Source organism: Carassius gibelio, chromosome B4, assembly GCF_023724105.1.
Source record: "Carassius gibelio isolate Cgi1373 ecotype wild population from Czech Republic chromosome B4, carGib1.2-hapl.c, whole genome shotgun sequence".
NCBI classification, from domain to species: domain Eukaryota; kingdom Metazoa; phylum Chordata; class Actinopteri; order Cypriniformes; family Cyprinidae; genus Carassius; species Carassius gibelio.
In genome coordinates this window covers 27,706,801-27,719,300 of record NC_068399.1, presented here as the reverse complement: position 1 = coordinate 27,719,300, position 12,500 = coordinate 27,706,801, and the positions used below count along the sequence as shown (strand labels likewise).

The following is a 12,500-nucleotide window of genomic DNA, read 5'->3' as shown; positions in this document are numbered from 1 at the left end:
GTCCTCTCACTCTCACCTGTGCTCCTCTGACCTGTGGTCCTCTCACTCTCACCTGTGCTCCTCTCACCTGTGCTCCTCTCACCTGTGCTCCACTCACCTGTGCTCCACTCACCTGTGCTCCTCTCACCTGTGCTCCACTCACCTGTGCTCCTCTCACCTGTGCTCCACTCACCTGTGCTCCTCTCACCTGTGCTCCACTCACCTGTGCTCCTCTGACCTGTGGTCCTCTCACTCTCACCTGTGCTCCTCTGACCTGTGCTCCTCTGACCTGTGCTCCTCTGACCTGTGCTCCTCTCACTCTCACGGTTCTCCTCTCACCTGTGCTCCTCTCACCTGTGCTCCACTCACCTGTGCTCCTCTCACCTGTGCTCCACTCACCTGTGCTCCTCTGACCTGTGGTCCTCTCACTCTCACCTGTGCTCCTCTCACTCTCACGGTTCTCCTCTCACCTGTGCTCCTCTCACCTGAGCTCCACTCACCTGTGCTCCTCTCACCTGTGCTCCTCTCACCTGTGCTCCACTCACCTGTGCTCCTCTCACTCTCACCTGTGCTCCTCTCACCTGTGCTCCTCTCACCTGTGCTCCACTCACCTGTGCTCCTCTCACTCTCACGGTTCTCCTCTCACCTGTGCTCCTCTCACCTGTGCTCCTCTCACCTGTGCTCCACTCACCTGTGCTCCTCTCACTCTCACCTGTGCTCCTCTCACTCTCACCTGTGCTCCTCTCACCTGTGCTCCTCTCACTCTCACGGTGCTCCTCTCACCTGTGCTCCACTCACCTGTGCTCCTCTCACTCTCACGGTTCTCCTCTCACCTGTGCTCCTCTCACCTGTGCTCCACTCACCTGTGCTCCTCTCACTCTCACGGTTCTCCTCTCACCTGTGCTCCTCTCACCTGTTCTCCTCTCACCTGTGCTCCTCTCACTCTCACTGTGCTCCTCTCACCTGTGCTCCTCTCACCTGTTCTCCTCTCACCTGTGCTCCTCTCACTCTCACTGTGCTCCTCTCACCTGTGCTCCTCTCACCTGTGCTCCACTCACCTGTGCTCCTCTCACTCTCACCTGTGCTCCTCTCACCTGTGCTCCTCTCACTCTCACGGTGCTCCTCTCACCTGTGCTCCACTCACCTGTGCTCCTCTCACTCTCACGGTTCTCCTCTCACCTGTGCTCCTCTCACCTGTGCTCCACTCACCTGTGCTCCTCTCACACTCACGGTTCTCCTCTCACCTGTGCTCCTCTCACCTGTGCTCCACTCACCTGTGCTCCTCTCACTCTCACTGTGCTCCTCTCACCTGTGCTCCTCTCACCTGTTCTCCTCTCACCTGTGCTCCTCTCACTCTCACGGTTCTCCTCTCACTGTGCTCCTCTCACCTGTGCTCCGCTCACCTGTGCTCCTCTAAATCTCACTGTGCTCCTCTCACCTGTGCTCCCCTCACCTGTGCTCCTCTCACTCTCACTGTGCTCCTCTCACCTGTGCTCCTCTCACTCTCACTGTTCTCCTCTCACCTGTGCTCCTCTCACCTGTGCTCCACTCACCTGTGCTCCTCTCACTCTCACTGTTCTCCTCTCACCTGTGCTCCTCTCACCTGTGCTCCTCTCACCTGTGCTCCTCTCACTCTCACGGTTCTCCTCTCACCTGTGCTCCACTCACCTGTGCTCCTCTCACTCTCACTGTTCTCCTCTCACCTGTGCTCCTCTCACCTGTTCTCCTCTCACCTGTGCTCCTCTCACTCTCACTGTGCTCCTCTCACCTGTGCTCCTCTCACCTGTTCTCCTCTCACCTGTGCTCCTCTCACTCTCACTGTGCTCCTCTCACCTGTGCTCCGCTCACCTGTGCTCCTCTCACCTGTGCTCCTCTCACCTGTGCTCCTCTCACCTGTGCTCCTCTCACCTGTGCTCCTCTCACTCTCACTGTTCTCCTCTCACCTGTGCTCCACTCACCTGTGCTCCTCTCACCTGTGCTCCACTCACCTGTGCTCCTCTCACTCTCACTGTTCTCCTCTCACCTGTGCTCCTCTCACCTGTGCTCCACTCACCTGTGCTCCGCTCACCTGTGCTCCACTCACCTGTGCTCCGCTCACCTGTGCTCCTCTCACCTGTGCTCCTCTCACTCTCACTGTGCTCCTCTCACCTGTGCTCCACTCACCTGTGCTCCGCTCACCTGTGCTCCTCTCACCTGTGCTCCTCTCACTCTCACTGTGCTCCACTCACCTGTGCTCCGCTCACCTGTGCTCCTCTCACCTGTGCTCCTCTCACTCTCACTGTGCTCCTCTCACCTGTGCTCCGCTCACCTGTGCTCCTCTCACCTGTGCTCCTCTCACCTGTGCTCCTCTCACTCTCACTGTGCTCCTCTCACCTGTGCTCCACTCACCTGTGCTCCGCTCACCTGTGCTCCACTCACCTGTGCTCCGCTCACCTGTGCTCCTCTCACCTGTGCTCCTCTCACTCTCACTGTGCTCCTCTCACCTGTGCTCCACTCACCTGTGCTCCGCTCACCTGTGCTCCTCTCACCTGTGCTCCTCTCACTCTCACTGTGCTCCACTCACCTGTGCTCCGCTCACCTGTGCTCCTCTCACTCTCACTGTGCTCCTCTCACCTGTGCTCCGCTCACCTGTGCTCCTCTCACCTGTGCTCCTCTCACCTGTGCTCCTCTCACTCTCACTGTGCTCCTCTCACCTGTGCTCCTCTCACCTGTGCTCCCCTCACCTGTGCTCTCATCCACAGGGACAGCGCAGGCTCCTGACCTTCTACCTGCCCAAGCTGCTGGTCGTGGGGCTGCTGTGGCTCTCGGCCGTCACACTGGGGATCTGGCAAACGTGAGACACCTGCGCTGGCTTCTGCTCTCACTGCTGGTGCCTCATGGGATATCATCACATCTTTCTTCTTCATCTTCTTCTTCTTAGGGTGAATGAGCTGCAGGATCCCACCTATCAGTACAAAGTGGACATCCAGAACTTCCAGGTGAGCTTCTTTCAGCTCATCATACATCATCTGAAGCTGAATAAATCATCTCTCCATTGATGTCTGGTTTTCTTACATATGAGATGATTGTTTCTGTGTCTTCCTCGTCTGTGTTTTTGATCGAGTGATTCTAGACTCATTCAGGAGATGTGTAATAGCACCCCCTAGTGTATAACAGTGAAAACACGCAAAATAACATGTTTGGCAGGGAAAGAGTTATATTCAAGTGTGTGTGTGTGTGTGTGTGTGTGTGTGATTGCTGCAGGGCATGAAGGTCTTCTTCCTGCTGCTGGTGGCTGTGTATGTGCTGTATCTGCTGTTTCTGGTACTGTGTGCCTGCTCTGAGCTCAAGAACGCACCCTACACAGGTAACACACACACACACACAGAGAGAGAGTGTCATGTGCAGGTTTGTGATCCTCGTCTGATTGGTTTGCTCAGATCTGCGGCTGAAGTTCCTGACTGCACTGACGCTTCTGGTGCTGGTGATCAGGTCTGTCAGCACACACACACACACACACACACCTGTGTAGACGCACTCTTCCACATGCGTGAGTTGTGATGTCACTTCCTCTTCCTGTCTCCTCAGTGTGGTTATCCTGTATCTGAGGTTCGGCTCCAAGGCTCTGCAGGACAACTTTGTTTCGGAGCTCTCCACTCACTACCAGAACTATATCCTTCCTCACATCGGCTTCGGCTGGAACTCATCAACAACAACTGACCAGAAAAAAACACTTTTAATCGTCACAATTAGTTTTTATATTTCCCAAGTTTTAGTAACTTTACTGTTTGTCTTTGTCAATATATCTTAAGTTTTAATTTGTTTTTTCATTTTATTTGTAATTTTTTAGAGCATCTAGTTAAACTAAACACATAGTTGAAATAAAATAATTATAGTTTTTTTTTATTTATTTATAATTATTTTATTTTTAGTTAACATTTTTTATTTGAAGTAACAAAAATATTTTTTTGTTCTAGTTATGTGTGTGTGTGTGTGTGTGTGTGTGTGTGTGTGTGTGTGTATTACAACTTTTTACTTAAGTTTTAACTTTTTAATTTAAATTTTAATTAGATTTTTAGTAATTTAGTCTCATGTCTGTATAGTTTTGTGTATATATAGATTGTTAATTATTATAATCCAGGTTTAATCTCATGCTACTGTATTGTGGTGTTATTTTCAATTAGATTTTATTTATATAACTTGTTTTCATTTTAGTTTTCATAATTTTGTGCTTTCTCATTTAAATGTTTTCATTAATTTTAGTTGTTCAGGTTGAAGAGAGTGTTTTGTTTCAGCGTGGCTTGAGTTAACTGTTCGAGCGCTGGTGTGAAGTGGTTTTCCTGAGTGTTTCTCCACCAGCTGAGTTCCTGTCCTTCTACGGTCTGCTGAACTTCTATCTCTACACGCTAGCGTTCGTCTACTCGCCCTCCAGGAGCGCTCTGTACGGTGAGTTCATCAGCAGCGCTGTGTGTTTCTGTGCTGAACCTGCCGCTGCTCACACAGACGTGTGTGTGTGTGTGTGTGTGTGTGTGTGTGTGTGTCCAGACTCGCAGCTGAAGGACAATCCTGCCTTCTCCATGCTCAACGACTCAGACGATGAGGTGATTTATGGGTAGGTTCCTCTCATCACGACTCCGTCCGTCCTCTCCATCCTCTGATCCTGATCTGTTTCTCTGAAGGAGTGATTATGAGGAGATGCCTCTTCAGAACGGCCGCGCCATCAAAGCCAGCGCCAGACACCAGGATGAGAGCGAGAGCGACTGAAAGCGGAGTGACTCCGGATCGCTGGTGTGACACTAACGGTGTGTGAATACATCTGAGCTGATGTGTTTCTAGTCCTGATCTCAGATCAGTGCTCAAACACTCCTGGACTCAACTCCAGATTAAAAGAGCAAATATCATTCATCTATATTTTCATTTTCATTTGAGATAATTAAGCTCATTTAACCCCGTGATAGTGATAATCGTTAACATCAGCATACACTGTTCATTAACACACACACTACCTTGATACTTTTATACACGCGTATAAACATAAAAATGTGTTCATTTTCATTTGAAATTCTTAGTTAGATTTTTTTTTTTTTATGCAGTAATAATTTAGGGGTAAATGTGCTCAATCTTCAAGTAAATTAAATTAAGGGTCTCAAAATATTTTATTGTTTTGGTTTTTGAGTGACACGTATGGTGAATTTCTAGCCAGTGTTTCTGTGATTGGTGCCAGTTTTTTCTCTTATTAATGACATTACAGGAAGCTGCTGATGTGCATATATTTCTATTGATTTCTGGCTGGTTTCAGCGGTTTCTGGAGATTTCGTGCGTGTGTGTGTGTGTGTGTGTGTGTGTGTGTGTGTGGATGAGTATCTGGAGCCTCGTGTTTCTTTGCCTTCACTGGATGTGGTAGCTTATCATTTCAAAAGCCTTCTTTCCTCACATTCCTGTTTTAATGTGCCTGTACATGTTTTTGTGTATTTCTGAGGATTATGTGTGGGTCTGAATCACTCCCAGGGTCCCGCGGAGGACAGAAGTGTCTGTGATGTACACAGTTGTGTTGATTGTGTTTAACGCAGCAGGTTGATGTCTGATTGAGTGTGATGTGACGCTGTGCTTTATGACACTGTGTGAGGACGGATCGCTGTGCCTTTCCTTCACTGCTGTGACGTCTGAGCGAATGTGCAATAAACTCTTCAGACATTTTTAAGAGGTGTATTCATGAGCTTTTATTGTACAGATAGTTTAATGCAGGAACACTGAAGGTTGTGTGTGATGTGACTCTAGATGGCGAGTCCGAACACACTGACGATGCAGTACAAGTGTTTGTTTTCCCATCGGACCGTGCAGCTGCCTGAGGAACACACACACACACACATAATAATAGGACTTTTTTTTTGTGTTTGTAAGAAATGTTTCACATCAGGCGATATTTCTGTAACATGAAGCTACATTTATTTCTGGAGATGTCTGTCAGTGACCGAATGAAGAGTAATATCATATTGCAATGATCTCTAAAATGAAATATACGGTTAATTAAAAACACTGCACTTCTAACAACTCTGGTAAGATTCTGTCAAAAGTGAACAAACGTTGCTCGTATAACATTACTAGAACATTAATAATGTAATAATCACAAAGATGTTTCTGTTGGATGTTCACCTGATGAATTTGTTTCAGAAGCGTAACATTCACATAATATGGGCAAAAATATAAAATGTAATGTTTTGTCAGTGTTCACATAATCAAGAAAACATTTCTAAAACATTAAAAAACCTGGACGTTTGAATATTCAAAGAATATTAGATGTTAGATTTCTAATATGAACATCAGCAAAGCGTTATATGAACATGTTTTTTGCAAACAGTGTAGAACTGCTGTTCACATTTCTATTGGAATAGAACTCAAGACGGTTCTTACCATCTGTAGTATTGTCCCAGAAACATGACGAAGCCGACTGCAGTCCTGCACCGTTTTTCTGCATTATAATACACGTGACTGATGGAGACGAGAGCAGAACATCAGTCCGGAGTAAATATAACTAACACTTCAGACAAGAAATAAAATCTGTTCACCCTCAGCTCATCCCAGATCAGGATGAGTGTGTTTCTCCATCAGGTTTGTAGAAATGTAGCACTGCATCAGTGTGTCATCAATGGATGCTCTGCAGTGAATGGGTGCCGTCAGAATGAGAGTCTGATAAAAACATCACAATAATCCACAGCACTCCAGTCCATCAGTGAACATCTGGAGAAGACAAAACCTGAAACACATCCAGCATTAAGATGATTTTAACTCAAACACATAGAGTCTATAATCCATAATAACACTTCCTCCAGTGAAAAAGTGTTCTGGTCTGAATCAGGAGAGAAATCTGCACAGATCAAGCAGCGTTTAAACAGATCTAAACTAATCTGTGAGAGACCTTTCACTGGAGGAAGTGTTATTATGGATTATAGACTCGATGTGTTTGAGTTAAAAACATATTAATGCTGGATGTGTTTCTTTTGTTTGGACTCTCATTCTGACGGCACCCATTCACGGAAGAGCATTGATGAGACACTGATGCAATGCTGCATTTCTACAAACCTGATGAAGACACACACTCATCGTGATCTGGGATGAGCAGATAATCATCAGATGTTGGTGTCTGTCGGAGGCTGACCGATGTATTTGAAGGGTTTGTTGAGTTTGCTGAGCTGACCGAGGCACTGCTCCTCCACACTGGACACCCACTGGGTCACACGCTTGTGTTCATACGGGTGTCTGCCGATCACTGCCTCCAGAGACTGACACAGAGAGAAGAACCACACACACATCAGTAACATCAGTCGAACACACGAGACTCGGAGCTGAGATGAGACTAACCTCCTTCACGATGCTGCTCACTTCATCCACAACGAACGCCGTCTGGAGGAAATCAAACGATAAAAGAGCTCAGTGATCAGCTTCAGAGAAGGATCGTGTGTGAAAATTCACTAACTAACGACGAGATCTATGAAGTAAACACGCCGCTAGTTCTGCAGCTGTTAGCGATTAGCTTCACCGCAGCGCCAAGAATAAAGGCGGGAAATCAGATATGATTTCTTAAAGCAAACATCATCTCTTTCACTTTGGATAGAGTATATTTCAAACATGTGATCATCTTTACCTCTTCCGCGCTAGGGTCGTCGTCCATGTTTCGCTGTCCTTGTTGTCGCTCGAAGCCTCGGCGGTTGTCATGGAAATGACGCACACGTCACGACGCAGAGACGACGTAAATCACGCGCGTGCGCTGCTGAAAAGATGTCTAGTGAATCCAATGTCTTTGTGCTTTTTTATTCCAATTTCCAAATAATATATTCGAACAACTACGTTGCCTTTCTTTCCTACTAAACTCCTCTGTCTTTCCTGCTAGTTACCTGACGTTGATCAGCAATGTTTTTTTCTTAGACGATGTGTTTTGTCCATAGTTTCTCCCTCCACACAGTTCTTCTTTGGAATAATGCTGATATAACTCTTAGAAATAAGTCTCTAACTTTTAATTGTATTCATTGTTCTGTTTGTGGTTAATAGTGTGAGTCGCCCTCTAGTGTCGCGGACGCGCTACAGCAGCAGCACAGAGCGCGCGCGTCACAATACGAGTTTACACAGACTAATGCAGTTTACACCCGTTAGAGCCACAGAAGGACGTGTTATTCATGAATGAGTCTCACGCTCTGATATTGAACATTTCGATCAGTGTGTGTGATCAGTGTGTTTGAGCGAGAGACAGCAGCAGCATCATCATCATCATCATCAGCGGAGGACAAAGACGCAGAAATGGGTCACAGCAGCGAATGATGATCTCAGGGTAGGTGCTCGAGCTCCATCATTCGCTCACTGTGTTCTAATCAAAGCGATATTTCACACGATTAACGTGTTTGTGTTCGCGAATCGACTCAGTACAAATCTTTCTCTCTGTCTGACTCTTCGCTCGGTTTCTGGTTTCTGGGTTTTGTCGACACGGATAACGGGACATTGTTCGACACGCGCACTTTTTTTGTTGATCGTGTCGATGAACGAGTAAAACCAGTAATTCATTTCCTGAACGTGACATTCACTATTTAAACCAGCTAACGTGGCTTTAATAATAGCAATTCGGGCTGATGGTGGTTTTTATGTTTTATGTGTTCCGTGTTTCGTATGGGTTGCATCAAGATGAAACCCACACAAACCGGACACTTTTTCAGTGATGCTCAGTCTCCATAGCGACCAGTGGCAGCATCAGCACCACATCACAGCGCAACACATCAATACCACCGCACATCATCATAAAACATCAACTTCACATTATAACATCACATCATCATCACAGAAAAACATCATCAAGTCAAGTCACCTTTATTTATATAGTGCTTTAAACAAAACACTTTGCGTCAAAGCAACTGAACAACATTCATTTGGAAAACAGTGTGTCAATGATGCAGAATGATAGTTAAAGGCAGTTCATCATTGAATTCAGTGATGTCATCTCTGTTCAGTTTAAATAGTGTCTGTGCATTTATTTGCAATCAAGTCCATGATATCACTGTAGATGAAGTGACCCCAACTAAGCAAGCCAGAGGCGACAGCGGCAAGGAACCGAAACTCCATCGGTGACAGAATGGAGAAAAAAACCTTGGGAGAAACCAGGCTCAGTTGGGGTCAGTTCTCCTCTGACCAGACGAAACCAGTAGTTCAATTCCAGACTGCAGCAAAGTCAGATTGTGCAGAAGAATCATCTGTTTCCTGTGGTCTTGTCCTGGTGCTCCTCTGAGACAAGGTCTTTACAGGGGATCTGTATCTGGGCTCTAGTTGTCCTGGTCTCCGCTGTCTTTCAGGGCAGTAGAGGTCCTTTCTAGGTGCTGATCCACCATCTGGTCTGGATACGTACTGGATCCGGGCGACTGCAGTGACCCTCTGATCTGGATACGGACTGGATCTGGAGGCTACGGTGACCTCGGAACAAGAGAGAAACAGACAAATATTAGCGTAGATGCCATTCTTCTAATGATGTAGAAAGTACGGTGTTATGTGAAGTGTTTCCGGTTCCGGTTTACCTAATTAATCAATTTTTACCTTTTCTTGAAAGTCATGAACACACTATCGTGGAGATTTATTTTTGTTGCTCCCATTCAATGCTCTTGAAGTTTAACCCAACTATGATGACTTCTGCGTGCTGAGAAACCCTGAAATGTGAAAAAGGTCCATAAATAACAACGTAAATAATTAGTTTGTCATTTTACTAATGAAAAAAAAACCAAATGCTCTTTTATTTTACTTAATTTGCAATGATAATGACTGTGCATGACCCGAGGATGTTGATTTATTTGCGATGTCTTTTTATCTTCAGTATTAGTATGAGCTGATGATAACAGGCTTGAACTGATAACGTGATCCGATCGAGACGCTGGTTGGTTCTTCTCTCAGTCTTTGCTCTGTGTGCAGGTCTCTCTTCTGCTCTGTGCTCCTCAAACATCACGTCATGTTCCTCAGCTGTGTTCTTCTGCTGTGTCTCCTGCTGCACGTCTGCGGTGGGACGCTGGACCCCGACAGAGAGATGTGTTACTCTCGACAGCATCGGGACGCTGCTGTAAACACACATGTGTCTCTGGGTCAGAGGGGAACCGTCATGGAGGCCCGAGCCATGCCTTCAGAGAAAGACTGCATCCTCACCTGCTGCTCGGAGGACGTGGCTCCAGGTGCGACACACACACACACACACACGCTGAAAATAAACATTCCAATTTTAATTATTTGTAGAATTAACTTAATTATAATTTTTTTTTTTTAAACATTAAGCACCTTTTAACAGATAATAGAGTTATTTTATTGCTGTAATAAAAGTGCGTTTGTAACATTGTGCTCATGTGGCCTCAGGAGAGAAAACACTTTTTTCACCCTAACTGAAATGACGCCTTCCAGATTCAAGTATAATTCAAATATTGATCATTTGGATGTAGTTTTTCAGCTGTTTTGACTGTTGCTCTCACAGGGCTGAAGTGTAATCTGGTGGTGTATAAACCGGCGGAGCGGCCCGGAGATCTCAACTGTGAGCTCTTCCACTGTCCGAGCGAGAGAGACTGTCCTCTGATGACCGCCGGCCCCGGAGTCAACACCTACAACATCTTCAAGGGTGAGCAGAACACCCCACATCAGCAGTCATCTTAATCTAACATGAGAGTGGCTCTGTGATTGAGTCAGTGTGGAAGAACTCGACTGGTCTGTTCTGACTCTAAATGCACACCAGTTGGTTTAGGGTTAGTTAAATTGAAATGAAAATGAAAAATATTAAAACTAATTCAGAATATTAATATAAAACTACAATAGTATCTTCAGTGATAATAAAATAACACTCTTTAGTTTCTGCTAATGATTCAACTTTTTCAGGTTTAACTCATCCAACAACTAAAGGAAGTGAAAGAATTACAGCCAAACCTGCAGCGCCTCAGCTGACCACACCCAAAACTACACCTATAACTACAACTACACCCAAGACTACACCTATAACTACAACTACACCCAAAACTACAACTACACCCAAAACTACACCCATAACTACAACTACACCCATAACTACAACTACACCCAAGACTACACCCAAAACTGCACCTATAACTACAACTACACCCAAGACTACACCCAAAACTACACCTATAACTACAACTACACCCAAGACTACACCCACTACTTCGATTACACCCATAACTACACCCAAGAGTACACCCACGACTACACCAATAACTACAACTACGCCCACAACTACACCCACAACTACAACTACACCCAAGACTACACCCATGACTACACCCATAACTACAACTACGCCCACGACTACACCAATAACTACACCCATAGCTACAACTACACCCAAGACTACACCCATAACTACAACTACACCCACGACTACACCAATAACTACAACTACACCCACGTCTACACCCATAACTACAACTACACCCATGACTACACCCACAACTACACCAATAACTACAACTACACCCATAACTACACCCACGACTACACTCATAACTACAACTACACCCAAGACTACACCCACAACACCTGCGTCTACACCCACAACTACACAGACGACTCCAGCACCACCACCACCAACCAGTACCACATCCAACAGTGAAGCCACTGAAGCAGCACTGACTGAGTCAGAATCAGCAGAGATGCTGGTACCTGTCGCTATGACGACCGCATCCACTACCACGGCAACTAGCACCACACAATCCTCCTCCACTAAAAGCAGCAGCACTAAAGCGCCACGGACCGCCATCAAATCCAACCGTCCCAAGAAACCCAGCAAACCCTCGAGACCAGAAACGCATTCAGTGAAGCCCGTCAGATACACAACGATCCCGACGAGCAGCACACCTGCAACTACAACAACTACAACCACCACCACCACCACCACAGAACCTACAACCACCACCACCACCACAGAACCTACAACCACCACCACCACCACCACAGAACCTACAACCACCACCACCACCACAGAACCTACAACCACCACCACTACAACCACAACTACAAGCACAGCAGCCGTGATCGAGCTGGAGAGCGACCCGAAGCGCCGAGGTTTCTCTCGAGATCCTCTTCCAGAGAAGCCCAAGGTGTCTCGAGTGATGTGGAAGAACAGCCTGGTGGCCATCGTGGTGATCACACTCATCTTCCTCACACTCATCCTCTCTCTGGCGGCCCGTAAAGCCATGGAGTCCTTCGACAGACGCCACTACACCCGACTGGAGCTCAACGACCTGCACTACGAGGTTTAACACCACCGACACCACAATCAAAGGAGACATGTGTTTCCTGGTAACTCACTGGGAGAGAGCTTTGTGTTTTAATATTTAGGCTGTGTAGACACTGCACACTGTTGACGCTTCATCTGTGAATCGAGACTGAAGGAGAGAAATCAAAAGCAATACACTGAACTCAGGTGGAGTGAGATGGTGAGCATCACTCCTTCAAGATGTTTCTTTGGCTCAAGTTTTGTTTTCTCTGGAGAAACACGGGTAAGAACGGCCTCAGCTGAGTTA

General features: G+C 46.4%; 3 protein-coding genes across 6 annotated transcripts in view; 2 read left to right on the top strand and 1 right to left on the bottom strand.

The window, feature by feature from the left end:
- The window catches only part of tmem181 (transmembrane protein 181), a 17,425-nt gene extending 11,766 nt beyond the window's left edge, over nucleotides 1-5,659 (top strand). For all 4 annotated transcript variants that reach the window (XM_052554060.1, XM_052554061.1, XM_052554062.1 and 1 more), the window contains 8 exons: nucleotides 2,721-2,812; nucleotides 2,900-2,957; nucleotides 3,223-3,325; nucleotides 3,399-3,450; nucleotides 3,547-3,629; nucleotides 4,315-4,404; nucleotides 4,504-4,570; nucleotides 4,638-5,659. In XM_052554060.1, coding sequence (XP_052410020.1) covers nucleotides 2,721-2,812; nucleotides 2,900-2,957; nucleotides 3,223-3,325; nucleotides 3,399-3,450; nucleotides 3,547-3,629; nucleotides 4,315-4,404; nucleotides 4,504-4,570; nucleotides 4,638-4,722 — 630 coding nt within the window. In that variant the 3' untranslated portion in view covers nucleotides 4,723-5,659. The remainder of the gene's footprint in view (nucleotides 1-2,720; nucleotides 2,813-2,899; nucleotides 2,958-3,222; nucleotides 3,326-3,398; nucleotides 3,451-3,546; nucleotides 3,630-4,314; nucleotides 4,405-4,503; nucleotides 4,571-4,637) is intronic.
- dynlt1b (dynein light chain Tctex-type 1b) lies at nucleotides 5,653-7,710 on the bottom strand. Its single transcript, XM_052554092.1, has 5 exons — nucleotides 7,601-7,710; nucleotides 7,318-7,359; nucleotides 7,115-7,238; nucleotides 6,370-6,447; nucleotides 5,653-5,803 (listed from the first exon to the last, which is right to left on the bottom strand). Exons 1-5 carry the CDS (start codon nucleotides 7,625-7,627, stop codon nucleotides 5,733-5,735), a joined length of 342 nt encoding a protein of 113 aa, XP_052410052.1. The 5' UTR covers nucleotides 7,628-7,710; the 3' UTR covers nucleotides 5,653-5,732.
- The window catches only part of LOC127956239 (mucin-2), a 5,594-nt gene continuing 442 nt past the window's right edge, over nucleotides 7,349-12,500 (top strand). The window contains exons 1-4 of the mRNA XM_052554058.1: nucleotides 7,349-8,281; nucleotides 9,898-10,151; nucleotides 10,445-10,585; nucleotides 10,840-12,500. The exon at nucleotides 10,840-12,500 is cut by the window's right edge and continues 442 nt beyond it. Of these exons, the coding sequence (XP_052410018.1) occupies nucleotides 8,268-8,281; nucleotides 9,898-10,151; nucleotides 10,445-10,585; nucleotides 10,840-12,236 (1,806 nt within the window). The 5' untranslated portion in view covers nucleotides 7,349-8,267 and the 3' untranslated portion in view covers nucleotides 12,237-12,500. The remainder of the gene's footprint in view (nucleotides 8,282-9,897; nucleotides 10,152-10,444; nucleotides 10,586-10,839) is intronic.